The following is a 23,405-nucleotide window of genomic DNA, read 5'->3' on the forward strand; positions in this document are numbered from 1 at the left end:
AATTCAAAATATACTTTATGTTACAATTATAAATATACTTTTATGTACAGCATGACTGTGTTCTTTTCATTTTTCATGTTTACTGTACACTGACACTTCTCGTTACTCCAAATATAATTCCTTAAATCTATGGACATACACCTGTAATTACTGAATAAATTTTCATGAAAAACTGAATAAATGAAAAAGTAAAATGAAAGTAAAATGAAAAACTGAATAAAACAAGAGAATAAATACTGATTCTATAGAAAGATCCTGACTTATGAAGAGGAACTGGAAACTCTGCATACAACCATCAACCATTCATGAGAAGTTCGTTTCGTCATTTCGCATATCTGAACACAATCCCTACTCCAATTCTAAATTTCTATCCAGTTTTATAAAATTCGAATTTAAATCTGAAATCTGTAAAGTTTAGGTATGTGAAATAATTCCGCGACGCTTATATGACTTTCTCATATCTGAACTTCAAAAATTTAAATTCGAGTTTTACAAAATTATTACTTTAAATTAATTATTACAAAATTATTATAAAGTTTAAATTTTACAAAATTTTAACTTGGAATGGGGATTTTATTCATATATGCGAAATGACGAAACGCGCTTCTCGTGAATTGTTGATGACTATATGGAGAGGTTCCAGTTCCCCTTTTATAAGTCGGAATCTTTCTATGGAATCAGTTTTAATTCTCTTGTTTTGTTCTTTAGATTTGCATTTTAATTAATAATTCGAGTTTAATCATTTACAATTAATTCCAATTAATAATTCCCACAACAGTACACATTTATTATCTAAATTTAACTCCACATTTCAAAGGGGATCATTTTCATTACTTTCATCGTTTTTCTTTCCTTCAGAATGTTTGTCACACGATGTTATTGGATCCGTTTTAGAAAACGACTAGCAGATATCTTCTGTCATTGTTACTGCAACTTGAATTTTCAGATATTCTGGCGTGATAAAGCAATGTCTTCTAGAATTTCACCTTGTTGGTGATCAGAAATTCTGATCAATCTATTCCACCTTTCTAGAACTCAGAAAACGATTTCTAGTCTATTTGGTCTTCCTAAAATTCAGAAAACGATTTCTTTTACACACATTTGATTTAAATCAAAATCAAACTACTTAAATATTTAAACCTTTCGTTGGCTGCATATCTCTACTACTTAAAATTTTCTGTATTCTATTTCAACCTTATTTGGTGATTTTATTAAAAAATTCATTCTCCAGTACTTTGACAATATTAACATAATTGTTGATTACAATAAGTGATACATATCCAATTCGATAACTATATCCGAATGATAACTTTAACCGCGATTACATTAAGCGATACCTTATCCCATTCCCCATTCATCACCCCTGTAGAATTCTTTACAAACATTCTCCAGCTAAATGATTAAAGTAGCTATTTGTTAAATAAAAGGAAAGAATTATCGTTTATTTAACAGGTTAAAAATATTGTTGAATTATAACTCTTATAAAGCTTATTTTAGAAATCTCAGGTTGTAAGTTGCGAATTTTCAAAGCCAAAACTAATTTGAAAAAAATTTTTTAAAACTAATATTGCATAGATTCCGTGAATTTTATCTTAAATGAAAATATTTATTAGAGTTAAATCAAAATAGATATTTTAAAAATTAGAAAAAAATTGAATAGTCTCTGATTAAAATAAATTTTATTGAAAGATATAATCCTTTTATTTAAAATATATTAAATTAAACTTGTATAAAACAATCCAAGTGGAAATCGAATTAATTACCTGTAGTTCAACTTCCGTTACGTTGCTACTCAGCTAAACATTATAAAGAACCAGTCTGAAAGAAGATATAACTAACTGTAACTGTAACACTGCATACACTACTAAGAATGTCAGTTGAAGGCAACTGATACAAAATACGCTATACTTCCATTTATAACTTATTCTCAAATTATCTGAAATATTCGAAAGCTTTAAGCTTTGAAATTGTTTCCTCTTACAAAACACTTATAGCAATTCCTCGCACAGTTCAGGTAATTTATTCCTCTGATATTCGGAATCATTTTGAACCGAAATAATTGAGGAATTAAATACATACAAAAAATAATAATTGGTTACAAATGAACTGCTTTCTCGTTTTTCAATAAGTGAAACAGGATTTATAAATTTTTATGTATTTATAGTACCTAGTTTTTAAAAATGCATGTCTTTTTGTAAGTAATTTTTTATTCTCTAAAACTCGCAATATCGAAGCCTGTAATTTTTTTCGCTTTTACCTTTCCTTTTCATACATTTGTTTGTAGCAACAAACTATCATCTTTCGGCGAATCGCAAGGCTACGTTTAAAATCGAGATTCAGTTCCATAAAATACTCTAACACGGTTTCAGTCACCGAATGATTTCCAGCTGGTTAATGTTCATGCAGGGACTTCGACACAGTCGTCGTTGTCTAAATTGTCCTTCCATTCTTAAAGTTCATTGTTCATCTATATGTTCGCCGAAAACATTGCGATAAAAATATTAAGGAAGAGAACGTCTCGGGGAAAACAATGCAAGGGAAAAACGTCGTCGGACAAAACATCATAGGAGAAAAGGAAGCATGGAGAAAATATCGCAGTTCTAAAATGGTCGTTCTACAAAACATCGTAGTCGAAAATAAAGCAGTTCAAAACATCGTCATTAAAAAATATTACGGTAAGAAAGAAAGCCCCTACAAATCATCGCATGGAGATAACATGCCAGGCACGGGTTTTTCAGGATTTAAAAGTTGTAACTGCATATTCACATAAGGATTTGTGAGGGAAGAAAGAATGTGGAACCTTTTTAAATTCGAGTGTTCCTTTTTAAATTCGAGTTTCCGTTAATGTTTCCATATTGAACTGATCCTCAACATTGGCCGAGTGTTAAAGTCGCTGAACACTGGTAATTCGAAACAGCGAAATCAGCTAGTTTCATGAGATTTTCGCAGTTTTCCTAATGTATAATGTCAATACAAGGCCACTCCTTGAGAAAGTCTTCCACAAAGACATCCTTTCCCTTACGCAGACAGCGATAATGTGCTTTACAATAATTCAATGAATCAAAATCCCCTACTAAAATATTATATAGCTGATATATTTCATCACAACTAGCAAGTTAGCATCCAAATGATTAATTGCAGGCTGTACATGAAAATGTTAATAACACTTTAAGAAGACGAATAAAGGGAAACAAAGCAACTTTTAATTGTATCTAAAAGAATATCAGATTAACAAAGGTAAAAGAAAATAATCTGATAATTTTACAATTAACTGAACAAATTTAATTGAGGCAACCTTAAGAGGTTACTCCTCTTCCTTTTCTAATCTTACTTTAGTTTATGTTTGTCCCGAAAAAATACAAATAAAACATTATAAAAGACTTTAATTAATTAATGACAATTAGTAATTAAATACGTAAGCTAAAAATTCTACTGCTAAGACGATTTAATTTTCTACTTATTATCAGTTTTGAATGCTTAAGTTTCCTTCTTATTTTTTCAACAACACTCCTTCTTGCACTCACAAATTATTATGCGAATATGCATTTACAACTTTTAAAGCCTGACGTCTGCAATATTACCGTCATGCGATGATTTATAAGTGCTTTATTTTTTAACAGGATATTTTCGATGACAATGGTTTTTAACTGTTAAATTTTTGAATCGCTTTATTTAGGACGATGATGTTTTGTACCACAATGTTTTAGAGCTGAGATATGTTCCGCTTGCTTTCTTTTCTCCCACGATGTTTTTTTTTTCCTACATTGTTTTTTTCCCCGCTACGTTTTCATCCGTGAAGTTTTTTTCCCTGTAATTTTTGCCTGTAATCGTTCATCTGTATGTTTTATTGTCTAGTTCCCCCTCGTGTAACTTAAAAAACCGTACGACAATAAACCACACAGAGAGAGGCATAATTATAGAAACTGAAAAAGAACTATGATTAATGCGTCAAAAAATAATTCTGTGTACTAACGCTTTTATAGTTTAGTTTTATTTTTCTCAATTAAAAATTTTAATTTCTTTTTAAATTTTCATACTGGACTATAGTGAATTTGATCCTGGTCTGTGCGAGATATTGCTGTATTTTATTCAGAGTTTCAATTATTTTTTTGAACTATTGTTAACCGAAATATGGCCTGTTTCTGTTTCTCCGGCTAGTAGTTAGATGTTAGCAGTTGCTTCCTTTAAATATCAGTGAGTTCTAAAAATGTAACCTTTACTTAAACTTCGGGAAACGTTCAAAAATCATCGGGAAAAAACAGAAAATAGCTCTCCTCTCGTTAAAGAGACTGCCATTTGTGAATAAGAGGTAATTTCAGTTCCAGCATATGCTACATGAAAACTGCATATGGCAAAATGCCTCAAAAATCCTCCCATTCAACGCTGGGTGGTGAAAGTTGCATAAAAAACTGTGATCAAAATCATATGCTTTTTCCTATGCTATGAATGAAAATCAGTAAATAGTCTGCTTAATTAAAGGTGAACATGAGCTCAGCTTTCTTACGCAACTTATTTGAAGCGGGAGATGGCCGATAATTTCAGTTTTATTACTGAGACATACATCACGGCTAAACTTTGGAAAAGGGTAACAGGTAGTTTGGCGACATTTTGTTAACGTGATAAAGGTTACTAGGTAGGACTTTAGCAATAATCTGAGAAGTACACAGTTCGAATCACAGATTATTTTGTCTCAGAGAAATGAGAGATGATGAGACACATCATGTGATTTTAGACCGATCGTGATTTTAGATAATAAACTCTTAGAAACAAGTTCGCTGCTAAAGTGCAGAATCGTCCACTTATTTGTTTGGAGCTTTTTACGAGAGTAAGAAGAATTGGATTTTTGTCAATTTTCTTTGACTTTTTAAGTGAAAATAGGTCGATGTGTACATGAATAAAGTCAAGAGTGTGCGCAATGCCACTTTTGTGCAATTCTGGGATGTTTTTAAGTGAAAATAGGTGGACGTGCATATAGATTCCGCGTATGCGCAATTCTTAAAAACGCGCGAAGCAGTGGGCGATTCTGCACTTTCTCCCAATTTCGCACCTAATTTTCGTCATGACTAAGCACTTTTGTTCCATAAAAGTTCTAGCATAAGCGTAATTCAGCTAGCAGATTGTTGGAAAAAAAAAACATGCCTTTACTTCGTGAAAACAAAATGGCGTCCAAAAAAAAAAACTAGCAGGTTGCTGTAGCAAGGATGGTCGCCACATTTTCGCCAAAAAATCGTTAAGTTACCATAATCCGAAGATTTACCTACATCACTTTAGAAAAATTGAGATATCACAAAAGGCAGAGATTTTAAGCCATAATTTATCAAAATGATTTGTCAGCTTTAGAAATTGAATATCCTCAGTTCCACTGCTGCGGGTTAACAAAATGTAAACAGTTAATACGTAAATTTTCCGGCATAAAAATACATAAAATATATAATATGTATGAACTGAAAACAGATATACATATATTTCAGTATGCAAAAAAGATTTTTAAAAATTATTTAGTAAGAACATATATTTTTCCTATATTTCCTATTTTCCTATTTTTTCTATAACGAAACTATTTTTCCTATAACGAAATTGAGATATATTTACTTTATCAACAAGGTTACTTAATTTACAGTAGAATTATTAAAAAAATAATTAACTATTAAGATCGGTTTTTGTAAGTCAGTATTCAAATGCTATTGTAACATCAGTACTGTAACAGGAATAGCTTAATATTGCCAAATATCTGTTACCAATTCGAAAAAGAAGTAAATACACGAAAGGCAACTGCGAAATTATAGCTATTTTCGTTTTAAAAGGTTAAAATAGCTTTCTATGTATCTGCCTCACTTAATTTTTGTTAATACATAGTTTCATTTGTAAAACTGGCAATAGCCCAAATAGCTGTCAAAGACTGTATACATAAGATATATAACATTTTTAACAATATACTTTTTCTGTCTTTCACAGATTAAACATTGTTGAAGATCTGTTGAAAATCTTCTAACATTATAAGAATATTTTCATAATGTAGTATTTTAATTTTTATTCCGTTATGCATTTTTTTCCTTATTGGTCTCACATTTAAATGAAAAAACAGTGTTTTATTGCCTAAATTTTATCAAAGGAAATGTAAAGCAATTACTTATTTTTACTGAAGTTAGAACAATAAAATAACTAAGAAATATGCAAGAAAAATATATCAATATGTATAGAACAAGTATCTGAATCCTTGAAAATGCAGTTTTCATGGTGGTAAAATATGCACGTTTATGTTTTAAAATAAGTTACTGATATTTATTGACAGCATAATATTTTGATCTTCTTTATTACATTGTGTACGTATGCAGAAGTAAACCAGTTATTTGGAATAATTTAATTTTAATTTTAATTTTGATTTTGTATTATAAAATCATCTAATGAGCATCAGAAAACCTTTATTTTAAATTATATGGAAATCATTTGAGGATAGTTGAATTTCATCTTCAATGCAACATTACTACAAAGCCGGATCTGGTGTTGAAAACCCATGTTTGAAGGACGTGTTTTAGACCAATAGTGTTATATATTAAAAGCCCAATGAAAATGAATATTGAAATCTATAGGAAATTATCTATTCTTTTTGTAATTAAAAAAAACCTCAAGTGCATGCATTGTCAATATTGAATTTCAAAGACGATATTATTGTATTTAGGACAAAATTTTGTGTAAGCAATAAACAGATCAGAAAACACAAATGTAGTGCAGTACATCATATGTATGTCTGCGTCATATTGTATGTATGTCACATGTAATATGCCGTATGTATACGTGTATGTTATGTATCGTATGCAATGGATGTAAATCAGAATCACATTTTATACGTTTGATACATAGATTTATTTATTTATTATTCGTGTGATGTAGGTGTGTGCATTTTGTTAAATTACTTTGTAAAGCATTTCCTGTATCTTATAATGTCGTTTTAATTTTTATGTTTCTCTATACCCTCGGAGACTGAAAAGTTTGATGCCTTGATACTTGATGTTCCTTTTAAATCTCTAGACCTATCGTTATCTACTTCCTTCATTTAGTAATCATGTTCGGTAAAGTCTTAATATATGGTACGGCCATGGCGCGATTTTTACAATTGTCGCCAACATCAAAAAGACGCGTTTACATTTGTCATTCCGGCAGATCCAGGTGAACCCATCCGATATAGCATATGGTGCAAGTTCGCCATTCTTCCCTCATTTTGGGCAGCGGAAAGTTTTCGATAGTGTGCAGTCGTCTATTATTTACTGAAGCACAGCATGTTTTCCTTCCAGAAAATCTTCGTGTTTACATATCGTTCATTCATTAAACTGCGCGTCATAAACTATCAAAACTAAAACATTCACTTAATCGCTGAAAATAATATCACTCAAGCTGACCATACAATCAACAACAAAATAAGCAACAACTCAAGAAAATCTCGCCAAAGCCATTGAAATAGAATGTAAACTTTATCGCCTTCCGAATGTTGCTCATGAAAGAGATCCTTTCTCTTTTTCCAGGCTCAACTTTGATGGGACCCCTTTAAATTTAATTCAGGGTTTATAGTCTGAAAATAAACACTCTACCACTGATTGCACAATCAAACGAAGAAAAGAAAGCTTTAGATAATTATCACATACATGCCTTGGTGTTTGGATTAGGCCTGTTTTGTCATTGAAAGAAGAAGTTATCTGGCAGTTTTCTTGGAACTTTAAAAGTGATCTTATCAGATACACTTTCCATTTAAAACGAATTTTCATTCGTTGTATTTCCATTAGTATTATTCTTAACAGCAGAGATAATGTCTGCTCTTCATTTATGATGTACTATTTTATAATAATTTAATTTATGACTTCAAATAATTCAATTTTTATGACTTGAATATTTACCATAACTTCTCTTTTACGTTAATCCTTACCAGGACCTAGATTAATTGAAAGAGTATTTAAGGCTAGTGTTTCGAATATTTTATATAGAGAGCTTTTGGTAGCGCCGCTGGCAGCTTTATTTACTAAGGCCCAGCTCTGCTTATTAATATTCCTTGCTTTAGCCATTTTGGTACCCGACGTTTAAAATAGTGCATTAAAAATTCTGATCTAGTTTAGCTAGACAAAATTTGTGTAGTTTTCCGCTACGATTACTTTTAAAAAGAGTATATTCAATTTCTTTTAGATACGCACAAGTTGTGGAGTAGTTTCTTTTTTGTACCCACAAGTGGCGCCTTCTGTTTAAATTCGAGTTAAATAATCAGTTGTTTAAAATCTTCATAGTACTTTGTTGTATTTAAAGTTGAAAAGCGATAACTCAACTGTCAATCTTCGAGTACCTGGAGAACATTTGAGTTAATATTACGCAATTAGGACCCATTCAACTTACGTTGTTTTAGGTATCTACGAATTGTAGAGTTTTGTTTGCACGCACAAGTGGTGCCTTGTATTTAAATTCGAGTTAAATAAAAGGTTATTTAAAACCTTCATAGGGCATTGTTGTATTTACATTAGACGGATAACTCATTTCTCAGTATCTGGAGGCCATTTGAGTTAATATTACACATTAAGACCCTATATATTAATGGGGTAGCTATTTTATGATATGATAAAGAAATCTTGTAGTATTACAAATATTTAACTTCTAAAATGAAAACCTTGTATGCTTAATTTGAGTGCATTTCATTGGCGTTAAATAATTAAAGTAAATTAGTAATATAAAACAGATAACATTTAGAGTGTTTCTGAAAGATAATATTATGGAATTTGTCTCGATCATAGAATCATAGCTCAAAAGTGTTTGAGCATGTTTTTAAATTTTTTATGCGGCATGTCCAAATGAGAATGCTTGAAATTCAAGTTTTTTGTGCCGGGCATTGTGAGAAAAGTATAAACAAGAAAAGGTTTTCTATAGCTATTTTAATCGATCAAAAAGGTCTATTCTTTAACGATTAAAATTACCAAAGGTATCATAAATCAAAGTTTTCAGAAACTTAATGCAAATATTTTGAGAATTGCCGTTTGCATCAAAATTTCCAAATGTAAATTTCTGAAAGGTATTTTTTGTGTCCATAAAACGCAAATCTGTAAGCAAATGTTCCAAACTTCCCTTTGAAGAAGTGCTAAAATTATCAGATATTTTGCCTAACATTATACAATATTTTCTTCTGTTTAAAATGTGCTTCCTTTATCCTTAACTACCCTAGCTGTGGATGAAATTAATTTAAGAATAATTTATTTTCGATGGCTTATCAAGCCTAATTTTGCAAAACAGGAAATTAGGTTTTTACCAAAACCTTTTAGAACATCATATAATTTTGAAAGTATTTTAAGCTTAATTTTGTATATTACAGAATCAGATTTTTACGAAAAGGTTTTATAGAGCAGATAACAATTTCCCACCAATTTGACAGTTTAATAATGCTCAGTTTCGGACAAAGAAGAATAAGATTTTCTCAGAAACGGAACTTTAATAGAATGAATAATTACTTCCTTATTGAAAGTTTCTTGTATACAGATCTCGTAGAAAAATTTCAATTTTGCATGTTGACTGTACTAAATTATCTCACATCACCAGAATTGTGTTAACATGAAAATCCATCTTAGTAAATTCAATTCTTAAACGACTAACTTTCTAAAAGTATATTTAGTTTTCCAAAGAAATTCTCAACGTGACCAATGTTTTCCTTTCATTTGTACCATCAAATTCCTTACTGTCGCCATCATTACCATCATCATCATCATCATTGTTATTTCTCGGATATAATACACTCATGTCCATAAATTAAGGATAATGCAAAATCAGGCAAAGGAAGAGTTAGAAGCAAAACAAATTTGACATATTTGTAAAGCTTATTTATTAAACAAAAGGTAAAGAGAAAAAAAAAGATGCTATTTGTTTGACATTATTAAAAAAATAGCGAATTTTTCTCCCTGGAGCAAATTACAAAAAAAACCTATTTACAAAAAAACAATATTACATGTTTGGTATTATTGTTAATACATTGTATGTCTCCCAGAAGATGCAATACAGTCCGTATAACGCCTAGGCATGCTGAGTATCAAATTATCGATCTGATCTTGGGGGATATTACACCACTCAAAAAGCAATGCTCTCCGAAGTTCCGGTAGAAATGTAGGAGGAGGTTGACGGGCTGCAACTCGTCGACCAAGCCTGTCCCACACGTCCTCTACTGGATTCAAGTCCGGTGAGAATGCTGGCAAGTCCATACGAGTGATATCCTCCGATTGAAGGCATTCGTTTACGATGTTTGCACTGTGAGGACGGGCGTTGTCATCCATAAACACAAATTGTGCGCCCATGGCGCCCCGAAACAGACGTACATGTTGTTCCAGAATCACGTCTCGATAGATTTGGCTTGTCATGGTTCCAATTTGAACATGCAGGTCAGTTCTGGAACCCGAAATAATTCCACCCCAAACGAGCATTCCTGTACCACCGTAACGGTGTCGTTCAATGATGTTTTCTTGGTGGTAACCGGTACGTGGTGCTCTCCATATGAAAGTCCGGACTGCAAGCTAAACCTGGGCTCGGCGGAAAACATCACACAAGCCCACTGTTGCGGTTTTCACAATGCATGCTCTCTACACTAGGCTAACCGCAGGCGACAGTGAGTTGCAGTAAGTGGAACGCATCTGACAGGTCTACGAGCATATAGACCAATCTGCCCTAAGCGTCTGTACACGGTCTGCCTTGAAATTGTCGTACCAGTGGCTGAAGAGAGCTGACGAGACAAGTCTGAGGCTGTGCTCCGCCTGTTTCTTTTGGCAGTAACTGCCAAATACCGGTCCTCATTCGGCGTTGTTACTCTGGGGCGACCTGTGCTGTAACGTCTACTCACATTACCATCATCTTGGAATCTTTGCCAAAGCCTGGAGATGAAACTCTGGACAATTCCAAGTTCGTCTGATACTTCCAGTTGGATACGCCCACATTCCAGCCGGCCGATAATTCTACCACGTAAAAAATCATCCAAATGCGTCCTTTGTGCCATAACTATTCGGTTATTGCACTGAAATGCTTATAAAGCGCCTGCGAACAATTTTACTTCTTTGCCTGTATTCCTTATAGATCACTCTCTTACACTCTCGTCATTGTGACGTACTATCGGTGTCACGCGGTTACTTCCTGAAATTTGCATATGATTCTTGAAGATGTGTGTAGTGATTTTACAGGTGATATATTTATTTTAGAGTTCGATTTCCGCGTGACTCCGAATTATCCTTAATTTATGGACATGAGTCTATTAGGCTATCAAACTTTCGAATTGTCTCAAATTTTCAAATGTTACCAAACTCATTATTGTAAATTGTTATTATTCGTGTACAATTTGTGCTTATAGTTCAAGCTTTATAGTGTATTATATTTATATCATTGTGCTTTATAGTTCAAGCCTTTTCGGCTCTTTAATACGGACGGACGCATCAACGGAATATAGATAGCCAACGAATCAAAATTAGATCCTGTTCGCTATCTATATTTACCTTATTACCATTCTTTATTAAAAAAATTTCTAATAATGTCACCTATAGAAAACCTGGGAAAATAATAATGGAAAAGTTTGGAAATGATTGATCATTCTGCATGCATAGCTAAAGCATCATTTGACAATTACTGAATGTAACGTAAGAAGAGAACATGACATGAGTTATTCAACACAACGATAAGGGAAAGTTCTACGCGGATAACATTTTAATGATGTCGCCCATCGGTAATTGAAAATCCCCGACTACCAACGTGAAACGGGATATTTTCCCCTCACAATGTCTAATGAATCGTTAATAGTCTGACATTTAAAACTTGTTGGTATTATTTAAGCGAAATGAAAGTGTCTGGATATTTTAAACCGCAATTAACTTCAACATCATCGTAAATGAATAAATTGTCACCAGCATTTCTCTTGACTTCTACCGGAGAATGGGTATAAAATTATTCTCATTTGCATATACTTAACATAAGACATTTATTGACTGCTTATTATTTTTCGTTTAATTTGTTGGGATATTTTCAAGGCAAACACAAAGTTATATGAATATTACTGATATGTAATATTGTTAAGCATTCAATAGTTCATTTATATTTTAAACTTTACTTGAAAAATTACCGTAACATATTTTATTTATTACTAAAACACATTTTAAGGGAGTTTTTTTATCTTTTGTCTTGCTTACTGTTAATTCTCTAAAAGATGCATCGTTTTGAATGCGGAATTTTTTTATACGTAAATTCCTCAAATTACATATTTCAGGTTTCATTTTTATACAGTATGTTATATTGCATATCATTTCTCACTATAATGGTAAATCTAATAATAAAAAGTAACTTCATCTTCTGAATTTGAACAGTATTTATTTGTCAAATGGCCGTTAGGCCATTAGGCTGTTAGGTCATTAACCGTTAGGCCATTAAACTCCTTGCTTGCCAATAACGCTGAAATCTACAAGAAAAATTTGTCAGTGCTTCACACCCGTCCAAATGTTCCGCCGTCATTGGCCGTCCACTATTGCATAAAACACACAACGGCGAATCAGCTAGTCCAATGCGAAATAAATGATTTTATAGACAGTCTTGTCCCGTCAATAGTCTAAAAGATGCAACCGCAACTGTTTGCGGGTGGTCAGAAACAAAAGCTGGGTTTGTTGAGAGAACACTCCAAGGCTTGCCCTCACAAGCCCGAGTAACAAAATCTCTAAAAGTCTTTTGATATGTTAGCAATGTCAAACGCTTAATAGAATGGAGGCTTGCACTCGTTTTTGGCTTTTGGAGAACCGTAGCCCCCTTTTTCGCAAGCATATCAGCCATCTCATTCCCATAAATACCGCAGTGTGAAGGTACCCATTGAAAAGATATCTTGTGGGAAAGTTCTTTTATGGCTTCCTGACACTATTGAACGCATATGTTCTTACACTCTTGGTAAGAGGAGATGGCCTGTATTCCTGAAGTCGAATTAGACAGTACAACAGCCCTCCTGAACGAGCTCTGTCTCAATGATAATTGTTGGAGAGCTACATGAATGGCTTTCAGTTCTCCATCAGAGTGGAGTAAGATCTTACAGGTATGTCGAAACCGAAAAGCTTGCTAGAAACTCCAGCTCCAGCCCTCTGAATCCTACCGGTATTTGAACCTTATATAAGTACAATTTCATTTACTTAAAATTATATTGTTGTGACTACTCTAAGTTATCTTATATCAGAAGTCCACGAAACATCGTGGCAAGGAGGTAAGATTGCTCCTATTGTTGGCAAAAGCTTTGGGCACCATACAGGTGATAGTACGACCTTGCTCAGTTCCGCCCCCAATTTTGAAGGAGAGCACCCCGAGGGGACGGGTCTGAGGATCTCCCATCCCTCTTCTCCTACCGCTAATCTCTCTAGAGGACATTTGGCTCGCCACATGTTTGAGTTCCCCCTGCTGCACACACACTATACGTTTACAAACATCCATGCCTTCCCCGGGATTCGAAGCCGGTCCTCCGGTACAGCAGTTAGCGTCGTTAACCACTGTCGCGGTCGGGTAGCACTTAAAGTTATAAAAATACGTAAGAACATAAAAAATGAGCATATTCAGAGCAAATTTGGAGTTTTTATCGCAATTATGCTTAGTACTATGGCTTACAGTTTAACAAAAGAAAAAATTTAAATTGACTTCAGGATAATTCTAAGAAAATGCTCAGGTGACATCAAACGAAACCCAGTGAAGGCTCTCTTCAACAGGAACAAGAAAACTTATGTCTTTATCTTCAAGATTATTAGATCGTGTTTGATACAAATGCCAAAAATTTCATTTTTACTAATTTAATAAAATTGGAATACATTAAATGAAGGATGTTTTATCTTTAAAAGATTATTACAGCATAATATTTATAAACATTATTACTCGGATATAATAAGATAATTAAATTTATGTCTGAATCATCATTGAATGTCATCATTGAATTTATGTCTGAATCATCATTGAATTTATGTCTGAATCATCAATGAATTTATGTCTGAATCATCATTGGTAATTCAATTAACAGTGAGACATCATAAAGCGTTTTAAAGCATTTAGTAGTCAAAGTCATGACGTAAAGGAGTTAAAAAAATACTCAGCTCCGAAAATCTACGTCATGAAAAAGAGGAATCTTTTACAAACTTAACTGGGCTTCAAACTAAGTATAGCTTCTAAATAACTTCTTTGGTACATTTGTATGTAGTCTTTTAAAACAAATTGAAAGTAAAATAATAAAATATTTTCTTTGTAACACCTACAAAAATGGAACATTCTTAAATTTGTTTTCCATTCATGCTTTTCATTATGTTTAAAGTTTTTAAATTAAAAATTTGAGACAATTATTTTAGTCTCGAAAATCACGACTACGAATAATTTAGACAATGTTTATCTTTCAGGAAACTTTGATATTCAATTCATTTCTCTTAGATGTGTTTACATTTGATTTGCATACTTAATTTCGTGAATTAATTTTGCAACTTTTTGTCCACAGGAGACTGGACGGACAAAAGGGGGAATCCTTCGAGATGCCGTCATTAAAATCTCTGAATAAACCGAAAGAGAAGCTCTTGAAGTAAGTTAGATTACGAACATGTAGTAAATTCTTGTAGCTCAAATATTACAGAAACATTTTCCTTATAAATAATGCATAACGATTACAAAGATCGTGTTTGTTCTATGTTTTAGATTGTGTAAATTAAGATCAAACAAACAATCAATATAAAAGACAAGAAATTTGGCATCTCAAAATGATATATTAAAGTATATATTTAACAGAACATATAATTAATAGAGTAAATATTTAACAGAACTAACATCTATAGCAATTTTTTAAATAAATTGTTTAATGTCATTTCATTTCAAAAAATCAACTTTATTCAAACATTTATATGATACTTTGAATATCAGCGATTTTTAAAATGAGCGATAATTTTATTGAGAGTTGCATAAACATTTAAATTCAGCAATTCTTTTTCTCCACCCTAAGTGTATATTATGTGTTTTTAATATTTTTTAAAACATCATCTGAAAATGTAAGTTTTCAGATAATTTTATGGTATTTAAAATTAGTTTTTATTCGCGTTAATAATTACAACTAACTTCGGAATTTTCAAACATTTAAAAGACCATTTCATGTATTAGGAGTGTATACTTACATGAAATTTCCAAATCTATTCTTGCAGTCTTTTCAACAGCATTTATATTTGATCAATATCACCAGTTTCAGAGCCCTTCTTAATAAAAAGTACAGGATTTTATCTTTAAGAAAATGTACGTAATACGAAAATGCTGACAGTTTGTTAGTCTGGATGATTCTATATCTCATATAAAAGACACTATAAGAATTATTGGACTCTTTCTTGCGTACTGTTGTGCTGTAAAGAATGAGCACATTCAAATAGAAACTGTTAAATCACACATTTTATTTTAGCGAGGGCTCAGTTGTGAAAATCCTAATAATCTCTTTACATCTAGCAGCAAACATATGGTGTGGTATATTTAATTATGGCAAAGCACACTAGGGCTATCTGCCTAAGGGGAGGGATGCCTTTCGTGGAGGACTTTCTAAGGGAAACTGGCTCGTATACACGTTACACATGGGGAAAACCACGAAAACGCCCATGCAGCCAGCCCGTTCGCGGGATTCGAACCTCGGACCGAACTACCAGTGTTCAGCGTCTTTACCGCTCGGCCGCTGGTGGGCCTCCAGCAAACATATGCAGTATTTATTGCTTTCTTGACTTTATTGCAGACCTAAAAAGGAAACTTTACTAAAAATAGCATTCAGAATTCAAGATATTCTAGCAGTTTTTAAAGGATTTATCTAGTAATGGTAGTAGTACATGATTTTGTGATTTTAATTTGAGTTCACTAATTTTGACTGATCATTTTTAAATGGTGGGATACAACATAATATGCTGTAGACAATATAAAAAATAAGATTCAGAAGAAAGACAATTACCTGCATATTTTAAGTCTAACTCCCCTAAAAGATATTATTGATAATTTCTTAAAACAACGAAAATTTGAGATTTATTTGACTCATATTTGTTCATACTGAAAATGATATACATGTATTACTCTCAATAAATAACGTTTCAAACTTCCATCTTTTTAATTTATTCGTTATCCCTTCTAAAGCACCAGCTCCTGAGCTATAAAATCGCTGAACATTGGTAGTTTTATCCCGATTCGAATTCTGGTTAAAATGTTATATGATATTTCTCATGGTTTTTCTTAGATGTAACGTAAATATGAGCCAGTTTCTCTAAGGACTTCCTCCATGAAAAAAACTCCTCACCTTAAGCAGATAGCTGTTATGTGCTTTGCCGTAATCCAGATATTCTTGTCTGTCCTTCTAAGGAAGTGAGATGCTTTTAGTGGGCCACAAATGGCCGTCTCGAAAAATGTGTGGTGCTTCAGCGGCTACGAGTTCTAAATCATGTTACATGAATTCTTTTCAATCAAACAAACGCAACAAAAATACAATTTTGACAATTAGCTGTTTCAATGATGTACTTATTGTACGGCAGAAGTCTAGGGCAAGAAATAAAGTTACACTAATTGAAAGGTTATAGATTCATTAGTTCTATTATGGCACAGGAAAGGTGAAAAATGTGCAGTGCCCTCGCCAGGATTTGAACTTCGGCCCTGTCAACTACGTTCCTCCAGTTACACCACGAAGGCACGAGGTAAGGAAGAAGAAAATACCTTACATTCTCCTTCACTAACTAGGCAACTGGAGAGGAGGTGATCCTTCCGCCACATCCTCGTCATGACGAATATCGTTCGTCACCTTTTAATTCGCGTGGAACTCTACAGATCGATGTGAAATGTGAAAACGTGCACTGCCTTCACTGGTATTTGAAGTCCAGATTTACCAATTCCTACCCGCGCTGACTTCCAGTTACGCCACAATAGCACCCAGTAAAAACGGACATTATACGCTACAAGTTTGTGATACACATGATATTAGATATTAGAGTAATGAAGTAGAGTCACGATTTAAAAAGCTATCTAAATTTATTTGCGCAATCGTTTTTATCTTTCGTTATGAATGATTTTGAAGCTTCTGATACTACCAATGACAGTAAGTTAAATTTTTAATAAAAGTTAAGTTAAACAAATAATAATACAATAAGTTAAACAAAGACTTTGTTAGGATTACGCTTTTCGTCATTAGCGAATCCTGCAATAAAGAAACAAAATAATTCTTCTATCCAAGATTTGAAATTACATCCTCTGGTTTTTCATGTTCTATTCTTTCTATCAAATGCTATTCTATCTTAATATCTTCACTGATAAATTGTATCCTAGCACATAAATGACATTATAATTATTCTTGCTTATTTGCAGGGCACTTTTATTAAATTTCACAATTATTATGCTTTTCGTGAAATTTTCCGTGAAACAAAAATTACCACAGAATTGAAAGCATGATTTATCTCCCCATTTCTTCATTTATTTTAATAATCATATAAACAAAGAAATATTTGTTGCAGAAATAGAATTAATACAGGAGGTACAAGTGTTCAAAAATTAGTTTCAACCCTCGCCTGGTGTTGAACACGTGACAATCGGTGCTTCGGCCTGGTATGTTAAACTTTCGCATCATAAATTCACACATGGGTGATCTTTTAAGTTCTTGCATTTCCTCCTGCAAACATGCAAGATTAGAGTGAAGAAGATACAACCGGTAAGGGAAAGTTGATCTTATTTTACTGATAAATTATCGTCCATCCTTTTAGGTTCGGAGTCAGATGTAAAAACCAAAAGAGGTTTGAAGAGAATTTTGTAAAATAATCTGTGTCTTTGCCAAGTCGAACACGGGATCGTTATTGTACATGGTTCGATATGCTTACCGTTGCACCACACGTACACATGGTAGAAATAGGATTTCAAGCCTTGAATGTAAACCGGAGACTTTTTATTGCTCAAAATAATATATCAGCTCGATAATCACAAAAACGGGCAGCTCTGTATTCATTAGATTAAAATCTAAGCTAAGCTAAAAATGTATAAATCAACTAATTAGAGTTATTAAAAATACTTTCAATTATAACGTTAGAGCAAAGGGCAAGTATTTGCTTCGTGCGAGAACAATAGTAAATATTTCGAAAAAAATTTAATTTGAAATGCTAAGATTATAAATTTTAAAATTCAGAGAACAAATATAACCTAGATTTTAGTTTTAAGCTTAGTAGCATCTCACAAATCAAGGAGTTTTTAGAACCAAATTATTTCTCTTCGATTTAACAAATCTGAAATGCATCATTTAGAATTGATGCTAGATTTCATGTTAAATAATTTCTTTTTTTATTGTTAGTTTTATATACTATGCCTCTTTACCGGGTATTGCTACCTCCCACTAGCATATTTTTGTATATTAAAAATATGCTTCTGTTCTGATCTTTTCCGTCTATGACCACATGTGCTCTGGGCTCTAAATCCTACTGACTGATACGTGTTACAACAGATACGTGAATTCATACGTGTTACGGAAGATCGACCTTCGTTTGACGTTTTGCACTTTCAATTCACCATACTGGCACAACGTGTATTTTAAAACCATTGTCTTAAAAAACTTTATTTTCGCTGATAGAATATGACTTTTGCTAGACTGAAGAAAGGTAACGTAGCTACAAAAACACATAAATTGCGTGTTAGTTTAATAGACATGTGGTTCATTATTTATTTAAACTAATGCGATAAATTAACGCGTTATTTCATAAAATGTTTTAGAAGACATAAATGCAAAAACCTCATCGCTTTTCAAATCCGACTGTGGTTCTTGCGCCTTTAGAATTCACATTAGTCTTTGCCAACGCCAATAAAATATTCCTTAAATATATTCAAATTACAGAGCATCACCATTTATTGGCAGGCAATAGTCTGATTTGTTACTATTTCTGTATACGTTTGCATCGTAATTGTACTTACTTTAAGCAATGAATAACATTTGCTAGACAAATTGTAATCTGATCTTAAACACAGAATTCATTAATGTAAAATGGTTACAACAAATGTTCTTTCATATATACACAAATGAGCGTTTATATATTTCCTTAAATTACGAATAATTCTTCAATTTTTAATAAAATCTTTAATTTTTATTTGATTCGTAATTAATCCTTTTCCTTGAAATTAACCTTGTTAAAAGGATCATTCTCATAAAAGGATTATTCTCCTACCTTTAAAAATATCACGGGAAGTCTTCTGATATATTAATCTAAGTATCATCATCTCCGTTTAAATATAAAGACTCTAACCTAAAGCCCTTTAATCAGGGTTTGTTTACGGAGGATTCATTTGTCATACTTACCTTGGCGAATGTTAGTAATGCATTAGCGTAACCATAGTAACGTGAAAATTACTCAAAAGCGACAAGCAGATTCTAAATACATGTGAGAGATAATGCGTGGATTTCAGAATCTAAACTGATGCTTTCACATTTAAGCACCGTTTATCATAAAACCAGTTCTATTAAACCACTATAAATAGTATAATTTATTGTGACTCACTATAAATCAAGCATTCATAAAAAAGAAAAGTCTACATAGCTCGACTACAAAATATTATTCACATAAGATGCAAGTGATTCATAAAATTTGAAATTCATTGTCCTTCTTTATTTAAGAATTCATTGAGGACTTTATTTGCATGAAAAAATGAAATTTTAAAAAAGATTATATTGCATATCTTGAAATTAGGTAAAAAAAAACTTTAAATCTGCGCAGATTTAAAAAAAAATAAATCTATCGATTTTTCAGGTGATTTGATACTAGTTGATACTCTACTTCAGGAGCAAAATAATGAAAATAATAATTGACGCTTACACAAAAGTTGGACTTTTTCCATAATCGAACCCCTTAAAGATCGCCTTCAAATTGTAACCTATTTATCCAAAATCATCTACGCCAATCTAAGTTTGCTTTTCTTCCTCAGTTTGAGTTTTACATTAGTGTGTTCCAGTTATATTGTGTAGTCCATTTGTTCAAACATAACTTATCCATAAGCATAATATCAAGCGTTAGAATAATTTTTATTAAACCCATTGATAGTGTTATGTTTATAAAAATTATTAATCAATACATCATAAAGTATTACAAAACGTTTTCAGAAATGTAAGTTAACCTTCACTTAGCGATCTTTTCCTTATAATTTTATTTGAAGAGATCACTTTTGAAAGCGACGGGTATTTTTAAGAATATAAACAAACACGAGTATTAAATATCACTTCTGTAAAGCGATCGCCGCAACAGTACGTATTAATTTATCGTATTAGTTTACGTACGTTACGTATTAATACGTAACATCTGAAACCGCGAGTTTAGGAAAAGCTGACTGAGCTTTATAATTGTTACTTAAATAAATTAAGAAACATTTTCTTTTTAGAAAACTTATTTAAAAATGCACTAGTATGATAATTTAAAAGGTACCTATTTTCAATGCTATTACATATGCAATAATATGCAGAAGTCAAATTTCTGCGTCGTAGGAAAAAAATTCAATCAGTTCAGAATAAACTTCTGTACTCTCTCTAATGCTCGATAGTTTATAAATAGATTAAAAACGCTTAAAAAGATTTTTGTAATTTTAAAAAGTTTTCGAATCCAATTACGATTTAGACAGATATAGTTTATGCATGCATATTCTCAAGGAAAGTTTTTCAAAGTAGATTTGCAATATGAACTTGCTTTTAACATATCATTAACAAATTTTCGTAAAACTATTTTCGATAACTAATCATAGTCTAATCATAGTTGGGCGTTTAATCACATTTTTGACTTTGTTTCTCCAAACATTACCCATAAAGCTTCTTCAGTTAGTAAAAGGGATTTCCTTGTAATTTTTCACATTTATAAAAATTTATCTTTCGTAGTAAATGAGGTTAATTCCAATATATTTCTTTCTGACGCTTTTAGTTTCCTAGCATCTTAGTTTTTCATGTTTCATTATTGTTTACCTCGATAGATGGCGCTTCTTTATGCTCGCGTACCTACGGCATTCTTTAAAAATGGTCTTCGCTCCTCCCCTTTTGCAAATTTTTTTCTCCTGAAAAAGAAAGGGCTGCATCTAACCGACGTCGAAATCTACGCCAAACTAAAGTTGTTTTTTGCCTGGTTATAAACAATGCATGATCAAGAGACAGGTACACATAACGTAATAAAATTACCCACACGCGAAGATAGAAAATTTAAGCTTCAAATAAACGTAATAAAGAAAAGGGAGAACAGAGGTGACAGTTTTAATTTCCCAGTTTTATTTTTTTCCCTCTGTATCAAGTTTATTTGGTCAGAAATTTTTTAAATAATTATATATATATATATATATATATGCGTGTGTGTATATGTGTATGTATGTATACATCTTATATATTCTAGTCAATAAAACTAACTACATTTCAATGAACTGAAAAGTTTTCTTTTATGAAAGGGTTACATACTCCTGCATTAAAGCATAATTTATTCCTTAAATGAAAATTTATCTTACCATTAAAAATCTTTAAACGGTTAAATAGGGATTTCATTACATATCTGGTACGATTTCATTATAACATTCAAGAAATTCATAATATTCAAGAAAAAACTATCACTGATTTGTTTTCCTCAGATATGAGTAGAAAATAAGACTATAAACATCTTTTTGGCTTAAAATTAACCTTCCAGATTACCTAGATAAAATTTACAGAAAATATATTCTAGTCTTTATATTCTGAAAATATATTCTGAAAATATTATTCCAATTAAAAGGCAAAAGGTACACTATCGTAATCATAAAAAAAATCTGATGAGGGACACACCAGATTTCGATTTTCCTGTACGGCTTATTAAATTATGTACATTTTTTGCTACATTTCATTTAAACTTATTTCCTCGAATTTTATTAGAGATACATTCCTCATTCAATTAATTTAGTTCTCACTTAGCGGTAAGGCAAAAATACAAAAAAACTCAAAACATCTTCATTAAAAATCGCAAAATACGGAAAAACGTAAAACACCAAATACAATTAAAAACTGTTAAAAAAATAGTTTTTACAATTAAAATTTAGAGTTTCTACGCAAAAACAAGAAATTCGACCAGTGGGTAGGGGGACATATTTTTCAGTGCACAAAATTGAAATTTTACTTTGGATCTCACTAGACAAAAACACATTGGTGTTGGTGCAAAAACTGACTTAATTCATTATTCTTCTGAAAATTTGTAAAAACTGGTTTAGTTCATTATTCAACTAAAATTCAAATGTAAACAAATACGGCTTTTTTAGGCTTCGTACCATTTAAATAACTTTTACCAACATATGTGAATAAAAACCTGAGCTCACCGAACCGCGTACAGAATGGATATACATGCATTCAGAGTGAGTAACAGAATGTATATATGTATATATAGATAGATAGATAGATAGATAGATATACATAAAAATACGTTTGGTGAGACTGATAAAAGGGAGATGATTGTCCACATGTTATAGCTGTCGTATATACAAAATTTCAACGTTCTGAGGCTATCCATTTTTGAGTTATTCAAGATACATACATGAGACGTACAGACGTCTCAAAAAACTACATTTGGAATCCATTTCAAACGTTTTCGGTTTGGTTTATTTTATTACGGCAAATTATTATTATGACGAAAATGTCCATGCAGCCAGCCTTTTCGCCGGAATTCGAACTCGGACGAACTACAAGTGTTCAGAGACTTTACCGCTCGGGCCGCTGGTGGGCCGATCCGTTTTGGGAAAAAGAGACCTTTATTCTGTCCGTACGTGCATATGTCAAGCAAAACCATCGTTCAAATGGTTTTGAAAGCAATTATAATAATTATTTTAGTTGAAACAAGATCCCCGAATTCGTGATTTTAATACTTTGTACAAGGAAGTAATAAAGAGTGAAACTGTAAATTTTGATAACAATTATAATTAGCATATATTTTTACTGCAGTTTCATTCGTATCCTATCTGATACAATATCTCCTTTTGTTGATATATTACATGAAAAATCCAACTTTTTTTCTTTCTGACATTTAAAGTTAAATACTTTCCCTTTATATGAGAATCGTAATGTTCCAACACTATTCACATTGAAGTTCCATTAAAATGCCATCTATTATATCTATTCGCATTAAAATTCTACCATTTATGTTTTATATCCATTGAACTGATTACAATCTACATTGTTATTAAAGTTTCAGTTCATGAAACCAAAGTAAATGTCTTTATTACATGGAGCTTGTCCTTAGAGCTACTACATCCTTAAGTTCATGTATTCCTAAAAATATGGGATCAAGTATTCTGATTGTAAATTTCAGACCAAAAAAATCGCTTTACAAAGCAAGCAGACAAATTTAATTGTAATTAAAATTATAATATTCTAGTAAAATTCTACATATTTGACTAAGAAA

The 23,405-nt window shown here is 32.0% G+C and overlaps 1 protein-coding gene across 1 annotated transcript in view; it reads left to right on the forward strand.

Moving 5' to 3' along the window:
• Nucleotides 1-23,405, forward strand: part of LOC118181715 (vesicular glutamate transporter 1-like) — a 266,747-nt gene that overhangs the window by 87,568 nt on the left and 155,774 nt on the right. The window contains exon 2 of the mRNA XM_035350912.2: nucleotides 14,492-14,572. Coding sequence (XP_035206803.1) covers nucleotides 14,492-14,572 — 81 coding nt within the window. The remainder of the gene's footprint in view (nucleotides 1-14,491; nucleotides 14,573-23,405) is intronic.

Source organism: Stegodyphus dumicola, chromosome 2 (assembly GCF_044657685.1).
Source record: "Stegodyphus dumicola isolate Sdum_Otavi_A_Nest chromosome 2, ASM4465768v1".
Taxonomy (NCBI): domain Eukaryota; kingdom Metazoa; phylum Arthropoda; class Arachnida; order Araneae; family Eresidae; genus Stegodyphus; species Stegodyphus dumicola.